Genomic DNA, 17,315 nt, shown 5'->3' with positions numbered 1-17,315 from the left:
AAAAACGGACTGCAAGTTTACTCAGAAGAATTGATGGATGCAAAGGTCACACCACATGTTGATGAGTTTTAAATTTCTCTTTTCTTCATTAAAAAATAAACTATTAACACTTCTATTTCAGAACCATTCTTACTTTGCGCCACTTTCCCCATACATTTGTGCTGCAATATAGCGGTAAGTTCACATGTGGTAGACTACTGTAATTGCCGGTATGTGTTGTAGGATTTATACACATTCTAATGGTTAAACTGCACACACATGGCAAATTGTATTTTCCAGTTATGCCCATGTATGTAATGTTATATTAGAGGGGTCCAAGCCCCTGGGACCTTCCCTACCACAGTGATAAAAATAATGGTTGGTGAATGGAGCAGTGCCTAGGCATGCTGTTTCATACAATGCCTACGTGGCTATTTCCAAATCTTACATCAAGGAGGTAACTTGAGGGCAGGTCCATAACTTGAGGGGGTGCTAAGGGTGCAATCGCATCAGGGCCCAGGAGCCTATGGAGGCCCATAAGCACTGGCATCAGTATTGTTATTGCAACTTCCATCTGGCCCATAAACTAAGGAGACCCACAGATTACCCGAACCACACTAAAGTGGGTTAAAGGGATTCTGCCATTAAAATACGTTTTTCTCTAGTTAACACGTTGGAATAGCCTTAAGAAAGGCTATTCGTCTCCTACCTTTATCAGTCGCCTCCGACCCGTCGTTCGGTAGAAATAACATTTTTTTACGCAAATGAGTTCTCTCGCAGCACTGGGGGCGGGCCCTACCACTCAAACAGCACTGGGGGCGTCTCCAATGCTGCTAGAGAACTCTCACCAGTGACGCCTCCATCTTCTTCTGCAACCACCTCTTTTGCCGTCTTCTTCCTGCGCAGTCGGCTCTGCCATTGGGATGCAGGCAAGTGTCGAGTGCACAGGCCGCCCGGCGGCCATTTTTTGAGGGCCGCTTAAGCGCGCATGCGCAGTACGCTCCTGTTCTCCATAGCATCTACTGCGTATTTTAATGTTAGAATCCCTTTAAGCTCCTTAGCACCCTCACTATCAAGAATTCGCTATAGGGATGAGGTAGGGGGCTGAGATAAAAGATTGTACCGGGGCCCACAAGACTTTAGTTACTCCACTGCTTGAGATGGTGCAGTTGCGCTCAGGCCAAGTAGTCCTAGGGGACCTATTAGGTGTCTTTTCCTAATAGGTGACCCGTACTATAAATAATGCATTACAGTTTGGGCCCGCTACACAGTTTGCATCGGAGCCCAGAAGCTTCATGCCATGCCTTTGCGTTACATAAAGTTCTACAGAGTTATATACTGTATTGCTTATATACAGTACATGGTGTGTGACAATTCATTTTTGGAAGTTGCTAGCATTTGATGATGATTCCAGTAGTCAGACTTCCACCAGTCTAACCCCAAGTACAATGTGTTGCCAATGTTATTCTGCATGTATTCAAAATATACATATATAACTTGTATATAGAAGCGGGCCCGAAGAACGGAAACCTGTACGCAAAAACTAGCATCAGCTACATGTTGTACTCCCCAAGTCATACTCCCAGGGTCATGGATGCAGAGATTTTGTTCACTTTATCCGGGGTCCAGATCTGCTATTTTGGCAAACTGTATCACACCTTACCTTTTCTGCAGGCGCAGACTCCATTAGCAAACAATACCCTGCAACCAACATCCTATATCTTTGCTTCGTGCATATGTTCATAATAAAGCTTGCAAAGCATTTTCTGAATGTATGTCTGCAGAATGTGCAGGATCAGCAGAATAGGGCAATATTGCAGACGTCCTATCAGTAGGAGGGTATTGTGCTGTCAGTGGAAAATCTGGGTCACATGCTAGTGATCGCTGAACTGTGCACTAGGAGGACACTGACGTGAACTTTGATAGTAATTATGGGATGTGGAAATGTAGCTGAGGGCTGCACGTGTCTGTGCCTGGATTTTAGGAAGTTAGAGGAAAATAGACGTGGAGATGTACATGGTGTACAAATGTGTTTATAGGGGAGAGTTCACAAGGAGCAATCTTGGCGTCTCCAACTACTTGTACCTTCTAGATGAGGAGCCTGAAAGTCACTTTTAAAATACTATGTAATAATTTAGGATTATTGATTCCTGTACATGGACTTGACTACAAAGGGTTTGTTTGTAGTCTGTAACCATGGAGACCCATAGCTCTGAGTATGAGTTGTATACAGTAGGCTATTGTACTGTATATAGATCTGAATATTTGTAACCACAATTATAGTTACAACCTCACCTAGTCTATACACATGGTTTTTGTTTTGTCTAAAATAAAACAGGAATGCAATACTGGCTCTTTGTTTTTCTGGCGTATAGGGGAGGGTTTTTTTGTATTCCCTTGACAGTTTTTTTTTTTTTGTTCAGCATTTTTACTGAGTTTCTTTAGGTGTTTGCGTTTTTTCCTATAAAGAGATTCATAGAAAAATACCTTTTTTTGCTGCATCTTAAGCAAAATCAACAAGTCAAATGGGAAAAGGCTATGTAAAGTTAAAAAAAAATGAGGCAAATGCAATATATGTAGGGATTTTATTATAGGCTGCTGTAGACTTGTGTGTAACATCAGGAAGCTGCATTTTTGCAAAAAAAAAATAAAAATCCCATAAATCAGTGTTGCTTGTGTGACACCGGGTTTATTCCACACTGTGGCCAAGTTGTAGTCCAAGTTGGGAATGGAGCTGTGCACACAGAATACCAGCCAAGGCCAGCGCTGACCATCAGTTGGAAGAGGGGGTCTTAGTGTTTAGACCACGACTGAGTAAGTTACTGCTTAGTAATAAGATATTAGTTAGTAATAACTTGGAGCACCTGAACCCAATGCAAAATCTGTAACTTGTCTACGACCTACCCTTTGCAATCTACATTAGTGCTGTATTATGTAACAGAGGGGCCTTTGGATACCACCAGGGGCGTAACTTGATGGGGTGCAGTCGCATTGGGGCCCTGGAGCCTTAGGGGCCCATAAGCACTGGCATCAGTATTGAGATTGCAGCTTCCATCTGGCCCATAAACCAAGGAGACCCACAGATTATCTGTAACCACACTAAGGTGGATTAAACTCCTTAGCACCCGTAACCATCACTATCAAGAATTCACTGTAAGAATGAGGTAGGGGGCCCCGGACATAAGATTGCAACGGGGCCCACAAGACTTTAGTTACGCCACTGGATACCACTCCCTATAGCTATGCCCCTGATGGGAACCCTGTTTAGTCATGTCCTAATAGACTCTGAGTAACTGGAAATGTGTCTTACCTGATGCCAAGCTCTGTCTGTCTGGAAACATATAGGATGAATAATTCTACATAGGTCTGGTTAAGTGAAATCATATGGAAATCCTCAGTGTCTTTTTGCATTAGACTGTGTATTGCTATGTGATCCCCAGCCCTGACCTCCAGCTTACTCAGCGGCGCCTGCCATAGACACAGCTAACAATGACAAGTCCTGGAGCGTCACACCTTCATGACTAATGGCTGATACATGCAGTACCTATATTTATGGCATTATTTGCAGCATGGGCTGTTTACACTCAGAGAATGAATGCTATATGTTCACTTATTTATAGCTCTCTATATGAAACATAGTTGGGAGTAATCTCTGAAGGTTTACTTTTGTATCAGGGAATTTCACAGAACTTTATCGACTTGTAATGCCATTTCCAATGTCTATCATGTAGATATATAAATCTGGCATCTGGTAGTCTTATATTTGTTCCCAGAAAGGCTCTAATATAAAATGTACATCTACTTCTGCTGGTCCAGAGGACGGGGATAATGGTGGCGCCTCCTATGTCTGGATGGTGGACAAGGAAAGAATAGAAGCTCCTTGTGCTTGTGGGTGGATCAAATGAACTTCTCTATTGGTGATTTGTCTGAGCCGTCCAGAGCCTGTGTGTGCATGTCCTCATATAACCATTGGTCCCAATACTTCCTATCCACTAGGTCAGAGCAGCCTAGATGGCGGGCAATTCATTGAAACAACCTGCTTCTCTCAGTCCCATGTTGTGCCCCCTCTCAGTCTGTGAGCTGGATAAAATGTCTTTAAGTGTGTCGTAGAAGCATATCTAGAAGTCAACGATCTCTCACTAAGATGTACACTACCCAAAAGTAGCCTCTGAGAATCTTTATATAGGGCAGCAGGGGAAGAATTTTTATGCCCTCTAGTGGTAAGATTCACACTTAGGGTGCATTCACACGATGTAACGTGCAGCGTGATCTGGCACGTACACGGCGTGTCAGAGTTTGCGCGTCGTAAAGCTCCCATTGATTTCAATGGGAGTTAGGATCGTATACGCCGCGTTATATTGCGGCCGTGATTTTGCGCACTACATTTGTAGTTTTTTGTTGGTTGCTAGTCAGTATTTAAAAATTGGGATTTTTCTTCCACACTTGGCACTTAGATTGGGCAGGGGCATTCTAGGCCTCCAAAAGGAATTGATTTGGGGGGTTTACTATTAATTGGGACAGAATATATGCATGTCTACTTTTAACTGCGTCCTATATTACGGTATATTTTTAACAGTGTGCACACAGGTCATACCATCTTCAAATAGGGTTGTCTTCTGCTAGACCTTTGGATCCTAGTACTTGGCCCATTGGAGTATCCACTTGTACTTTTGCAGGTCTGTGTGACCAGGGGTGGATTTTAATATGTGTGAAATGCGTGGTTGCCCTGGGTCCAGCAAGAACTGCGTATTTGCCCTGTTATTATCCAGCCTTTTAATCAACTGCATCGGCTCCCATCAATACATTTGATTATTGTGTCAGGGCACAGGAGTTTACAGAAGGGCAGTATGTGATAAGATTAGATTAGTTTTGCAAATATTCCTAATGTCCGCCCGACAGTTTTGTTTCTGACAGGAACTGCCATTATTATACTAATATCTAATAAGTGAAGGCCCAGGAAAGGTAAGCAAATATAACAAAGTGTTACTCACCTCTCCTGGACTCTGGTACGTCCTATTTGGGCTTCTTTAGGCCTCCAGCATAATGACGTTTGTGTCTTTACGTCACTACGCCAGCATGACCTACATGACTGCTGAGTCCCAATCACAGACTTCGGTGGTCCCTTAAGTAATTCAGGAGGCCTTAAGAACCATGATGAGGAAGCGCCCAAGCCCAGCGGACGTATGTAACACTGTTTGTTATGTTTGCTTACCTCCCCTGTGCCACGCTTATTATACTCTGGGGTCTGAAGTGTCCCCAAAGTATAATATGAGTTTGTGGGTGACAAATCCCAAAATTTTGTCACAGAGATCTTTGACATGAATGGGGGGGTGAGCTATCTGAACAGCCACGGTACCATTAATCCTGAGTGTGTGACCCTGAGTGGGATCTCACCCTGGAAAGTGAGTAGTAACTGTGGAACACGGGTGATCCTCAATATTTAGGGTCAATGAGCATCAGAATTATAATCTTGAACAAAAATTGTCCAAGGCTCTAACCTATCCTTATTTGAGGTGCCATGTAAGGTGAAATATCAAAGAATGGAGATGGTCCGCGTCTTCTTACTTCATTCTATTCAATAAACATCACCCAGAATAGTTCTCCTGGAGACAGTCTTCAAGAAGTTTAGATATTTCCCATTTCACGATAACATTTGCTCCGTAGCCGAGTGTAAACTACTGTTCCACATTATCTGTCATTATGAGCTGGGTTGCGGCCAGTATCTAATCTTCCGAGGTTGCTTGTGCAGTAAAGTAGATCTTTACCTTAATATTTTCCATGATCTTACGTGACATCTGTATTAGATAGGTGATTCTTGGTACTGAGATCTGATACGTGCCCATTAGGAGTAAGAGTGACTACCTGGAATCATCTCCAGCTAAACAAGAGAAGGGAGAGATTAAAATTCCAGCCTTGGGTAACTCTTTGCCGCTACTTTTAGGGAATTGACAAAAATGACATCATACAATTTTACGTGAAATGGTTTCTAGGCAATTGGTCATACTTGGTGGTCTAAACTGGATTAGTGGTTAATAATCTATATCCCTGGTGGCCTAGGGTGAACACGAGATTGCTATACGTCCGTGTGGGTTAATATCTGATATCCCCACAAGTCTGGAGATCATGGTGTGGGAGAACGGTGCACATTGCGAACATTTTCTAATTTCACCAAACCCCCCCTATGGATGTGGGTAGCCCATCTGGACTTCGGCATCCCCCTCCCTTTTGGGTATTGTCATGCTCCCTTTCTTGTGGCATGGGCACACAATGTGCTTACCAAGTAGTGATATACAATACATGTCATGTAAACTTTCAAGATCTGCGACAAAGTCTTTGGTCGCCACTTGGTAAAACGGACCAGATGTAAAAAAAACATTATTTTATTGCGCAATATTTGTCAATATAATATTAACGGAAACAAAAAAAAATCAGTTTACACATTGAGTCCTGTCTGAGGATAGTCCTGATGTGAGAAGCAAAACGTGCAGAAGTCGCTGTCAGACATGGGCCTGGGAACTTAAGGAGGCCCAAAAGGTTGCTCTGCCCCACACGAAGAGACGAGTACCATAAATTAGATATAATAGATACAGATTTGGCATCAGGACCCAGAAGATTATCGATACATCAGATTCCTGCGTATCTGTGTGAACAAGGTTATATTTAGTGTGAGGCCTGGCGTGAGATCACCGCAGCTCCTGGGTTGTCACTTATGAGAGTGGCCAAGTCTTGAAATAGTTCATGAGGTAACACAAAGCACCAGAAGAGATGCAGACAAAGCATCCTCAGAACTTCTTGTGCTTTTCTGAATCTGCCTTCTCCTTTGTGTCTTTCTCTCCTTCCTGGAATGTCATATTATTATACGCGTGGAAGCCGTTCTCCTCCTTTTTGCTTTTTCCATCTTCTATGTCAGAATATCCATTATTGGTAATCTGCCCCTTGTTGTCTGTGACTTGTACTTCTTTCTCCTGATACTGCAGTAACACGGCTCGGTTCACATCAGGTCCTGCATGGAAATAATAGAGAGCGTCAAAACATACGGAAAAAACAGTAATAATTTCCTTTGGTTTTAATATATACAGTCCTATGAAAAAGTTTGGGCACCCCTATTAATCTTAATCATTTTTAGTTCTAAATATTTTGGTGTTTATAACAGCCATTTCAGTTTGATATATCTAATAACTGATGGACACAGTAATATTTCAGGATTGAAATGAGGTTTATTGTACTAACAGAAAATGTGCAATATGCATTAAACCAAAATTTGACCGCTGCAAAAGTATGGGCACCTCAACAGAAAAGTGACATTAATATTTAGTAGATCCTCCTTTTACAAAGATAACAGCCTCTAGTCGCTTCCTGTAGCTTTTAATCAGTTCCTGGATCCTGGATAAAGGTATTTTGGACAAACAATTCAAGTTCAGTTAAGTTAGATGGTCGCCGAGCATGGACAGCCCGCTTCAAATCATCCCACAGATGTTCAATGATATTCAGGTCTGGGGACTGGGATGGCCATTCCAGAACATTGTAATTGTTCCTCTGCATGAATGCCTGAGGATTTGGAGCGGTGTTTTGGATCATTGTCTTGCTGAAATATCCATCCCCGGCGTAACTTCAACTTCGTCACTGATTCTTGAACATTATTCTCAAGAATCTGCTGATACTGAGTGGAATCCATGCGACTCTCAACTTTAACAAGATTCCCGATGCCGGCATTGGCCACACAGCCCCAAAGCGTGATGGAACCTCCACCAAATTTTACAGTGGGTAGCATGTGTTTTTCTTGGAATACTGTTTCTTTTTGGACGCCATGCATAACGCCTTTTTTTATAACCAAACAACTCAATTTTTGTTTCCAAAATGAAGCTGCCTTGTCCAAATGTGCTTTTTCATACCTCAGGCAACTCTATTTGTGGCGTACGTGCAGAAACGGCTTCTTTCTCATCACTCTCCCATACAGCTTCTATTTGTGCAAAGTGCGCTGTATAGTTGACCGATGCACAGTGACACCATCTGCAGCAAGATGATGCTGCAGCTCTTTGGAGGTGGTCTGTGGATTGTCCTTGACTGTTCTCACCATTCTTCTTCTCTGCCTTTCTGATATTTTTCTTGGCCTGCCACTTCTGGGCTTAACAAGAACTGTCCCTGTGGTCTTCCATTTCCTTACTATGTTCCTCACAGTGGAAACTGACAGGTTAAATCTCTGAGACAACTTTTTGTATCCTTCCCCTGAACAACTATGTTGAACAATCTTTGTTTTCAGATCATTTGAGAGTTGTTTTGAGTAGCCCATGATGCCACTCTTCAGAGGAGATTCAAATAGGAGATCAACTTGCAATTGGCCACCTTAAATACCTTTTCTTATGATTGGATACATCTGGCTATGAAGTTCAAAGCTCACTGAGGTTACAAAACCAATTTTGTGCTTCAGTAAGTCAGTAAAAAGTAGTTAGGGGAATTCAAATCAATAAAATAAGGGTGCCCATACTTTTGCACCAGTCAAATTTTGGTTTAATGCATATTGCACATTTTCTGTTAGTACAATAAACCTCATTTCAATCCTGAAATATTACTGTGTCCATCAGTTATTAGATATATCAAACTGAAATGGCTGTTGCAAACACCAAAATATTTAGAACTAAAAATGATTAAGATTAATAGGGGTGCCCAAACTTTTTCATAGGACTGTAGCTTTAAACTCTAAGGGCCATAAACGCAGCGCTAAAGCGCTGCAGGAAGAACCGCAGCGTGAACACATTGCGGTTCTTTCCGCAGCGCTTTGAAGAGAAAGTTCACAGAGTTTTCCTTCGCGGACTTTCTCTTACCATTATATCCGCCGGCATTTCTGTAGATATAATTGACATCCTGCGATTTTCAAAACCGCAACGGTTTTGGAAATCGCAGCGTGTCCGCGCTGCGATATTTTATGCAAAGTGGGGATGAGATTCGCAAGAATCCCATCCACTTTGCAAGTACTGTATAATGCCATGATTTTTCCCCATGGCGTTTCCGGGCTGTGGGGCCCCGGCCTAAAAGAACATCTCATGCCTAAGACAGGGATCCTGAATATTAAAGGTGATTCCATTTTTCGGAAAATAAAGGTTAAAGAGGATCTCTCCTAACATATCTATTTTAGCGAATAACAATTCTAAATAGAATTGTGCTGTTCCTCTGTAACTCCTCCTAAAAATTAATAAATTGACAACTGGGTGTTACCACTTCTCTTGTAAGAGGGGTGTGCCCCTAAACACCTTGACTATGTTGGCACTGGACAGTGTCAGAGTGTTTAGGGACATCCCCACTCCAAATGGGAAATTTCTACATACATTTCTAGGAGGAATAACTGAGGAATGGCAGTAATAGGAAAAAATACTTCAGAATTGTAAGAAATATAGGTACTGTATATACTCGAGTATAAGCCGAATTTTTCAGCACAGTTTTTGTGCTGAAAAAGCCCCCCTCGGCTTATACTCGAGTCAGCAAAAAAAAAAAAAATTATTTTATTTTTTGTTACATTTTTTTTAGAAGGTCGGGGTCTATGATCAGCCGCAATATCAATGTATAGAATCTCCCATAAAATAGTGGGGAAAAAAAAAAGCTTTACATAAAATTTTTTAAAAAGTTCTAAATCCCTCCTTTCCCTAGAATACATATAAAAGTAGAAAATGACTGTGAAACACAAACACATTAGGTATCCCTGTGTCTGACAGTGCCCGGTCTACTGAATATAGGGGATCTGCAGTGCTCCTGTTCCGTCAGGAAAGGGTTAATAGGAGCACTGCAGATCCCCTATGTTCAGCCAGACTGAATTCCAAGTGGGGGGAAAAAACACAGTCCTCAAGCTCAGGGAAGGGGCAGACAGACAGACAACCAAAACACCCCCTCCCCTTCCCCAGCACCCAGCATCTACTGTACCCAAAATCCCCGACCATATTAATTTTTGAAATTTTCCAGTAGCTGCTGCATCCCCGCCCCCCCCCCCCCCCCCTCGGCTTATACTCGAGTCAATAAGTTTTCCCAGTTTTTTGTGGTAAAATTAGGGGCCTCGGCTTATATTCGGGTCGATTTATACTCGAGTATATACGGTATTTACTAAAACAAAAGAGGTGAGAGGTCCCCCTTAATGGTTACATAATAAGTTATACCAATGTTTAATGTACTTTGTGCTATTACTGGCCAACATCTATTTTAGTAACTCATATTAAGGCACCGTATAGTGGTGGTCATCAGGTACTGTATAGTATGTGTATTTGTGCATTGTATGATTGCATTATGCTCTACATAGTACAACATAAAAGGGAGACAAAAGAGGGTATTGCACAAGACACTATGTAATCTAGGGGACTGTTCACACCAGCTGGAAACCGCTCTGAATTCAATGTCAAATTCAATGATAAACTGCATCCCATATGCAATGAAGGGGATTTCCACAAAGCTGTTCACATGCCATGGAAAATTTCTGCACAGATATTTTTCCACACTTGAAAAAATCCACCATGAAAAATTTAAGTTACTTATTTACACAGTTTCATAGCAGTAAAGCTGAGGATTAGCCCCAATGAAGGACAACATGGCTAGTGCTTGTGCGGCTCTGCACACACCTACAGCATAGAATTCCAAAAGAGTCAGTCTCCGCTTTCTGCTGCAGAAATACATATCAGACTTAGGGCTCATTCACATCTGCGCCCGGTCTCCGTTCATGCAGATTTCCATTTCCTGCACAAAACAGAGCAGGAGACGGAAACCTGCAGGACTCTTTCATACCCATTCATTTGAATGGGTTTGAAAGATGTCTGGCCGTGAGCGCCGGTGAGCGTTTTATGCTCTCTGCCGCAAAACCGTTTTTTTAAAATCAGACACAGAGTCGGACATGCAGTACTCTGTGTTCGGTTTTTTAAAACGCTCACCGGCGCTCACGGCCGGACCCGGTCTGACAGCTTTCCGTCTTCTGCATGCAGAAGACGGAAAGCTCAGAATGGACTCCGGGCGCTAGTGTGAACCTAGCGTTTAAGACATAAATATCTGATCAGGAGGGGCTGACCGTCAGTTCATGCGCAGATCAGCTTTCAGAGTCCCTTCCAACACCTGCACTATACACCTCATGGAGCTGGAAGCAGTTGACTCTAGAGACGGGCGAACCTCTCAAAATTCATTTTGGGTTTCGCATCTCAAATCCCTGGTTTATTTCATGAACAACAAGTTCGGTACAAACCACATTGTACATTGGCTCAAAACATTGTGTAGAGGACTCTCAGAACTCATAGGAACATGTCTATCCAATATCTAGCTTCTTAGACAAACACAGCCATTAGGTCAATATAACAGTGACATAGAAGGTCATCGCTGAGGCCCACTCACAGGCCACAGTGCTATGCCTGGGCTGATGATATCACAGTAGAGCGCTGCACGCCGCAAGGAGGCCCAAAAGAGAGAACGAAAGGTGAATATGTATATTTCTTATTTTATACGCCTTCCTTGGGCCTCCACTTATTATACTTTGGGGTCTGAGTATAATGCAAAGGCCAGTTTAGTTAATTTATTTGGTTTCGTAAACTACTGAGCAATTTGGAATATTCAGGTTGAACACAAATCTATATGAACTGATTTGCCCATCTCTATTTGACTCCATGCCACGTATAGTGGCCGGTGCCAGTACTTTAGCACCATTCCCATTGCAGTAAAGAGCAGCTAAGCAGTACCAGCTCCCAGCCATTATACATGGACCAGTTATATGCATCCGCTACTGTGCAGTGTATAGTGCAGGCGTCACAAGTAGTCTTGAACAGCTAATCTGTCCGGGGGCAACCTACTGGCCCCTCCCCATGACCAGATATTTATAGCCTATTTCAAAGATAGGAAATAAAAAAATTTCTTTTTTAATGCCAATGTGTGAATATAGCCTAAAACTGGCTTTGGTCATAGGGCAACCTTCTATCTATCTCTGTGCTCCAGTCTTTGGATGTTTAGTACAATTTTTTATTTATTTATTTTTTTATGTAGATTGTGAGCCTTTAATGTTGCAGATGTTGTTCCTGGCAGGACTTGAGCTCAGGATTCCAGCACTGCAAGGCTGCAGTGCTAACCACTGAGCCACCATGTTGCCCCTGTTTAGTAGAATTTTTGTACTTACCAAAGTAACTGAGTGCGACCGGGAGGAAGACGAGGCCATGCACCAGCCCCAGCAGAGTGATGGTCAAATTAAGGCGGAAGAAGAAGATCTGAATAAGCTGCGCTTTGGCAAACGCTAAAACAATGATTCCTGGAAGGTTTGTCATTGCAACTCCTGCAAATACCTGTATTTAACACAAAGAGATTGAATCAGAAACTGCAGATAGCAATAGGCGGCTACCTGTCAAAAGCTAGTAATGTCAGACATTTCTATTACTATTATCTATGAATTCTGTAATAGGGCATATAAAATGGATTTTTTCATAATAGACATCCCCTTTAAGACATTTAAAGCGGTTTTTCCACGGAAATTAAAATTGCTGATCGGCAGGGGCGCAACCATTGATTGTCCAATCCTGAGAAAGGTGGGTATTTTACTCTGCTTCAGAAATAGTACAGTATTTGGATATCTCTGGAACTCCCATTCAAATGAATGTAATGGGAGTAAAACAGGTCCCTTCTCAGGATCAAAGGGGGTCTCAGAAGGTCAGACCCACCCCTTGAAATATCCATACTCTTAACTAAATATCTTTGCCCCATCTCTTATCTTCCCATCTCTTATACTCACAGCGCTGCCCATATAGATGGTGGCATCTCTTGCCCGAGCTACTTTGGTAAGTTTATTACTCATGGCGAAGGATCGTGTGAGATGGGAGACAAATTCCACTGAGATCCCAATGGCCTGGAGGGAAAATGAAAGAAACTGAGTCGGAAACAAATTACATGTGCTGAATATTACAATTATGATAGAGAAAATATCACTATATCCTGATATCTCCATCCCACCCTTAGAGGGAACCATACAGCAGTATATAACAAATACTTTCTGCCTGTAATCACCACTAGGGGGAGCTCCTTACATATACATTTACCAATTGAACAATGCCAAGTGAGGTTATATAGGAGGATGAGAAAACCCGTCTGCACAAATATGTTCCATAAACTAAGTGTAATAGTGAGTGATACAGCTAATATTGAGTTCAATGCAAGCTGTATAACTATGTAGGCAGTGGGCTCCCCCTGGTGGCTGCAGACAGACAGTCATTTATCATGTACTTCTAGGACTATTTGAGAAAGAACATGGGATTTGGATCTCTGTATTGGAAAGAATATAGCTCCACTTGAGGACCCCCAAACGGAAACCTAATCTTCATTAAAAAATGGTTACCTTAAGAAACCCCCGGACACCACAGACTATAATGGGGTCTGTGTGGTTTCCACACAAAAGATGTGGAGAGAAAAGTGCTTTTTTAGGACTTTTCTCTCCACATTTTTCATGCGGAGAGAGGAACAGATTCCCCAAACGCAGATGTGAACCAGGCCTAATAGCTAGCCATCAAGTTCATTAGCTTTGGAATTTACCTGCAATCCAATAGACAGTAGAAAGCTGCAGTTAAAGTGATAGGGTTCCCTGACTTACTGGGCCCCGCACGGCTGCACAGGTTGCACCTATTTTATGTCCTCCCCCACTAGTAACTTTAAGCCCCAAAGTCTTTATTCCTTGCATATTCCCTTTAAGATATTATCCATACTTTTTTGTAACCATAGATTACCTGATTTCTGCTAACAAATTTACAAAAAACCAAACCAAAAAACCAACCCTCTCTAAAAACCAATATAGCAACATAGCAATATGATAAGGAGTTGTCACTCACCGTTACCAGGTTGATCAGAGAGACGGCGTTATAATCAATGCCCCACAGAGACATGACGCCCACTGTGTCTATGATGATCATAAAGATGGTAAGCAGGTTAATTAGGCCCGAGCGCAGGTCCATGCCCAGGAGGATGCAACACACTGCAAAGGTTGGTACCAGGCAGATGGCTAACGTGAAGAGCCCCTCTTGTACAATGGTCAGATACTGTTCATAGTAGACATATGTAATCCTGCGCAATGAAGAGTTAAATATAGTGAGAATGGTGCAGATCCTGCATAACCTCATGTCAAATATCACTAGGAGACTGTATATCAATAATGTACTAACAAGACTAAGAAATTGCTTAATCTTAATTGCTTATTCCCTTGAGGCTGCCATTTATTTTACTTAGCGCATAATATACTCGACTTTTAATGGGATATTCTGATCACAAGGGTTTAATAATAGGGTTTGAAGAAGTAGCATTAGCATCATGAGAAAGTCCAAAGAACCCTCTACCTCCTCTGACGGGACCAGTGTTACATGATACTGTGGGGGGGGGCCTGTTAGGTATAGGGGCCCAGGTTTACGTTACACCCCTGGTTATGGCATGCCCTTGTATAGTGGCACTCTACCAACTGTACAAGAAAGTACAGCACAGCTAGGCTTAAGTAAAACAGGGCTGTGCTGCAGGAGTCACAGTGCAGTGTGCAACCCCTTTATTCTGAGGATCGGTGAGTGTCCCAGTATTAGGTCCCCCATCTATCACAAACTATAGTAATACTGGGTCACATAAGTGGTCACAGAAAAATCTACATGCTATACAGCATACTCAGTGGTGTAACTACAGTGTTGTGGGCCCCTGTACAATCTTTTGTCCGGGCCCCCTACCTATCACTATAGTGAATTCTTGATAGTGATGGTTATGGGTGCTAAGGAGTTTAATCCTCCTTAGTGTGGTTAGGATAATCTGTGGGTCTCCTTGGCATATGGGCCAGATGGAAGCTGCAAGATTCTCCTAAGGCACCTGGGCCTCCGCACCCCCTGAAGTTACAGCCCTGAGTACATTACAGTATCTCTCCACAACACTGGACTGATGAAGCATAAGAAAGCTACATAAGATATCAATCGCCACCTCCAACAACTCCAGCTCTTCACGTTCTTCAGTAGGCACTGCTCCACTGATACTGGTGTAGTTAGAATTTTTTCTCTAGTCCCCACCATTCCTGAACAATCACTCCTGCTAGTTCAGCACAATTATGCTCTCTACTGTCAGGTGGGCGGTCATAGACTGGAGCAAAGAGACAGGGACCGCCCACCTGACAGTAGAGAGCATAATTGTGCTGAAATTAACAACAAAGATTGCTCAGGAATGGTGGGGTCTAGAGAAAAAATTCCAATTGTGGATCCATTTCAGTCCACTTTTTAGACAGATACAAAAGTATAGCGTACTATGTTTTTGTGTCTTTCACTGACTACCCATATGTGTCCGTTTTTTTGCATTTGTTATATAGATGTGCTAAACAGTTGAAGAAAACATGGTATAAGTGGAGCATTATCTTGTTATATGTGAACATGGTACAAGTAACTGGTAGAAGACTCACGTGTAAGGGAAGACATTGAAATCCGGGTGTGTGCCTGGCACCTGCTTCATTGTCTTTGTTATATTAGCGGCTAGTTCTCGGGCATATTTTAGTGCACCTGTATACTCCTCTGAGTTCTTTAAGGGTGTGTGATATGCCATAAAGCGAGTTGCTGCACAAGATACCAAACTAAGGTTAGTTTATGAATAACAAAATTGTATCTAAGATATAACAGGTCATATATACAGCACACATAATGTCCTTTACCTATAATCTCTCCTGCATCATTGAACTTAACAGCGTTATCATAAGCACCCAGACCCCTGCAAAAAAAAAAAAAAAAAAAAGCAATATATTTGAATCATGCCAAGAATGTGTTGTATCAACCATATGTGCAAAGACTAGAACAATTGTTATTGCTGCAGGACAGCGGCATGGCGGCTCAGTGGGTAGCACTGGTGTCCTGGGTCAGACTCTGACTTACAGTCCTATGAAAAAGTTTGGGCACCCCTATTAATCTTAATCATTTTTAGTTCTAAATATTTTGGTGTTTGCAACAGCCATTTCAGTTTGATATATCTAATAACTGATGGACACAGTAATATTTCAGGATTGAAATGAGGTTTATTGTACTAACAGAAAATGTGCAATATGCATTAAACCAAAATTTGACTGGTGCAAAAGTATGGGCACCCTTATCATTTTATTGATTTGAATACTCCTAACTACTTTTTACTGACTTACTGAAGCACAAAATTGGTTTTGTAACCTCACTTAGCTTTGAATTTCATAGCCAGATGTATCCAATCATAAGAAAAGGTATTTAAGGTGGCCAATTGCAAGTTGTTCTCCTATTTGAATCTCCTCTGAAGAGTGGCATCATGGGCTACTCAAAACAACTCTCAAATGATCTGAAAACAAAGATTGTCCAACATAGTTGTTCAGGGGAAGGATACAAAAAGTTGTCTCAGAGATTTAACTTGTCAGTTTCCACTGTGAGGAACATAGTAAGGAAATGGAAGACCACAGGGACAGTTCTTGTTAAACCCAAAAGTGGCAGGCCAAGAAAAATATCAGAAAGGCAGAGAAGAAGAATGGTGAGAACAGTCAAGGACAGTCCACAGACCACCTCCAAAGAGCTGCAGCATCATCTTGCTGCAGATGGTGTCACTGCATCAGTCAACAATACAGTGCGCTTTGCACAAGGAGAAGCTGTATGGGAGAGTGATGAGAAAGAAGCCGTTTCTGCAAGCACACCACAAACAGAGTCGCCTGAGGTATGCAGAAGCACATTTGGACAAGCCAGCTTCATTTTGGAAGAAGTTCCTGTGGACTGATGAAACAAAGATTGAGTTGTTTGGTCATACAAAAAGGCGTTATGCATGGCGTCCAAAAAAAACAGCATTACAAGAAAAACACTTGCTACCCACTGTAAAATTTGGTGGAGGTTCCATCATGCTTTGGGGCTGTGTGGCTAATGCCGGCACCGGGAATCTTGTTAAAGTTGAGGGTCGCAAGGATTCCACTCAGTATCAGCAGATTCTTCAGAATAATGTTCAAGAATCAGTGACGAAGTTGAAGTTACCCCGGGGATGGATATTTCAGCAAGACAATGATCCAAAACACCGCTCCAAATCGACTCAGGAATTCATGCAGAGGAACAATTACAATGTTCTGGAATGGCCATCCCAGTCCCCAGACCTGAATATCATTGAACATCTGTGGGATGATCTGAAGCGGGCTGTCCATGCTCGGCGACCATCAAACTTAACTGAACTTGAATTGTTTTGTAAAGAGGAATGGTCCAAAATACCTTCATCCAGGATCCAGGAACTGATTAAAAGCTACAGGAGGCGACTAGAGGCTGTTATCTTTGCAAAAGGAGGATCTACTAAATATTAATGTCACTTTTCTGTTGAGGTGCCCATACTTTTGCACCAGTCAAATTTTG

At 42.2% G+C, this 17,315-nt stretch overlaps 1 protein-coding gene across 1 annotated transcript in view; it reads right to left on the bottom strand.

Annotated features, from left to right (window-relative positions):
- Positions 1-6,445: 6,445 nt before the first annotated feature.
- The window catches only part of NPC1L1 (NPC1 like intracellular cholesterol transporter 1), a 33,555-nt gene continuing 22,685 nt past the window's right edge, over positions 6,446-17,315 (bottom strand). Inside the window, exons 15-20 of the mRNA XM_075276145.1 lie at positions 15,632-15,687; positions 15,386-15,536; positions 13,800-14,031; positions 12,713-12,826; positions 12,107-12,269; positions 6,446-6,982 (exon numbers count right to left, since the gene is read on the bottom strand). Of these exons, the coding sequence (XP_075132246.1) occupies positions 6,762-6,982; positions 12,107-12,269; positions 12,713-12,826; positions 13,800-14,031; positions 15,386-15,536; positions 15,632-15,687 (937 nt within the window). The 3' untranslated portion in view covers positions 6,446-6,761. The remainder of the gene's footprint in view (positions 6,983-12,106; positions 12,270-12,712; positions 12,827-13,799; positions 14,032-15,385; positions 15,537-15,631; positions 15,688-17,315) is intronic.

The sequence above is a fragment of the Leptodactylus fuscus genome, chromosome 5 (genome assembly GCF_031893055.1).
Source record: "Leptodactylus fuscus isolate aLepFus1 chromosome 5, aLepFus1.hap2, whole genome shotgun sequence".
NCBI classification, from domain to species: domain Eukaryota; kingdom Metazoa; phylum Chordata; class Amphibia; order Anura; family Leptodactylidae; genus Leptodactylus; species Leptodactylus fuscus.
Note: the sequence above shows the minus strand (reverse complement) of the source record. Positions and strands in the feature narration are given on the sequence as shown.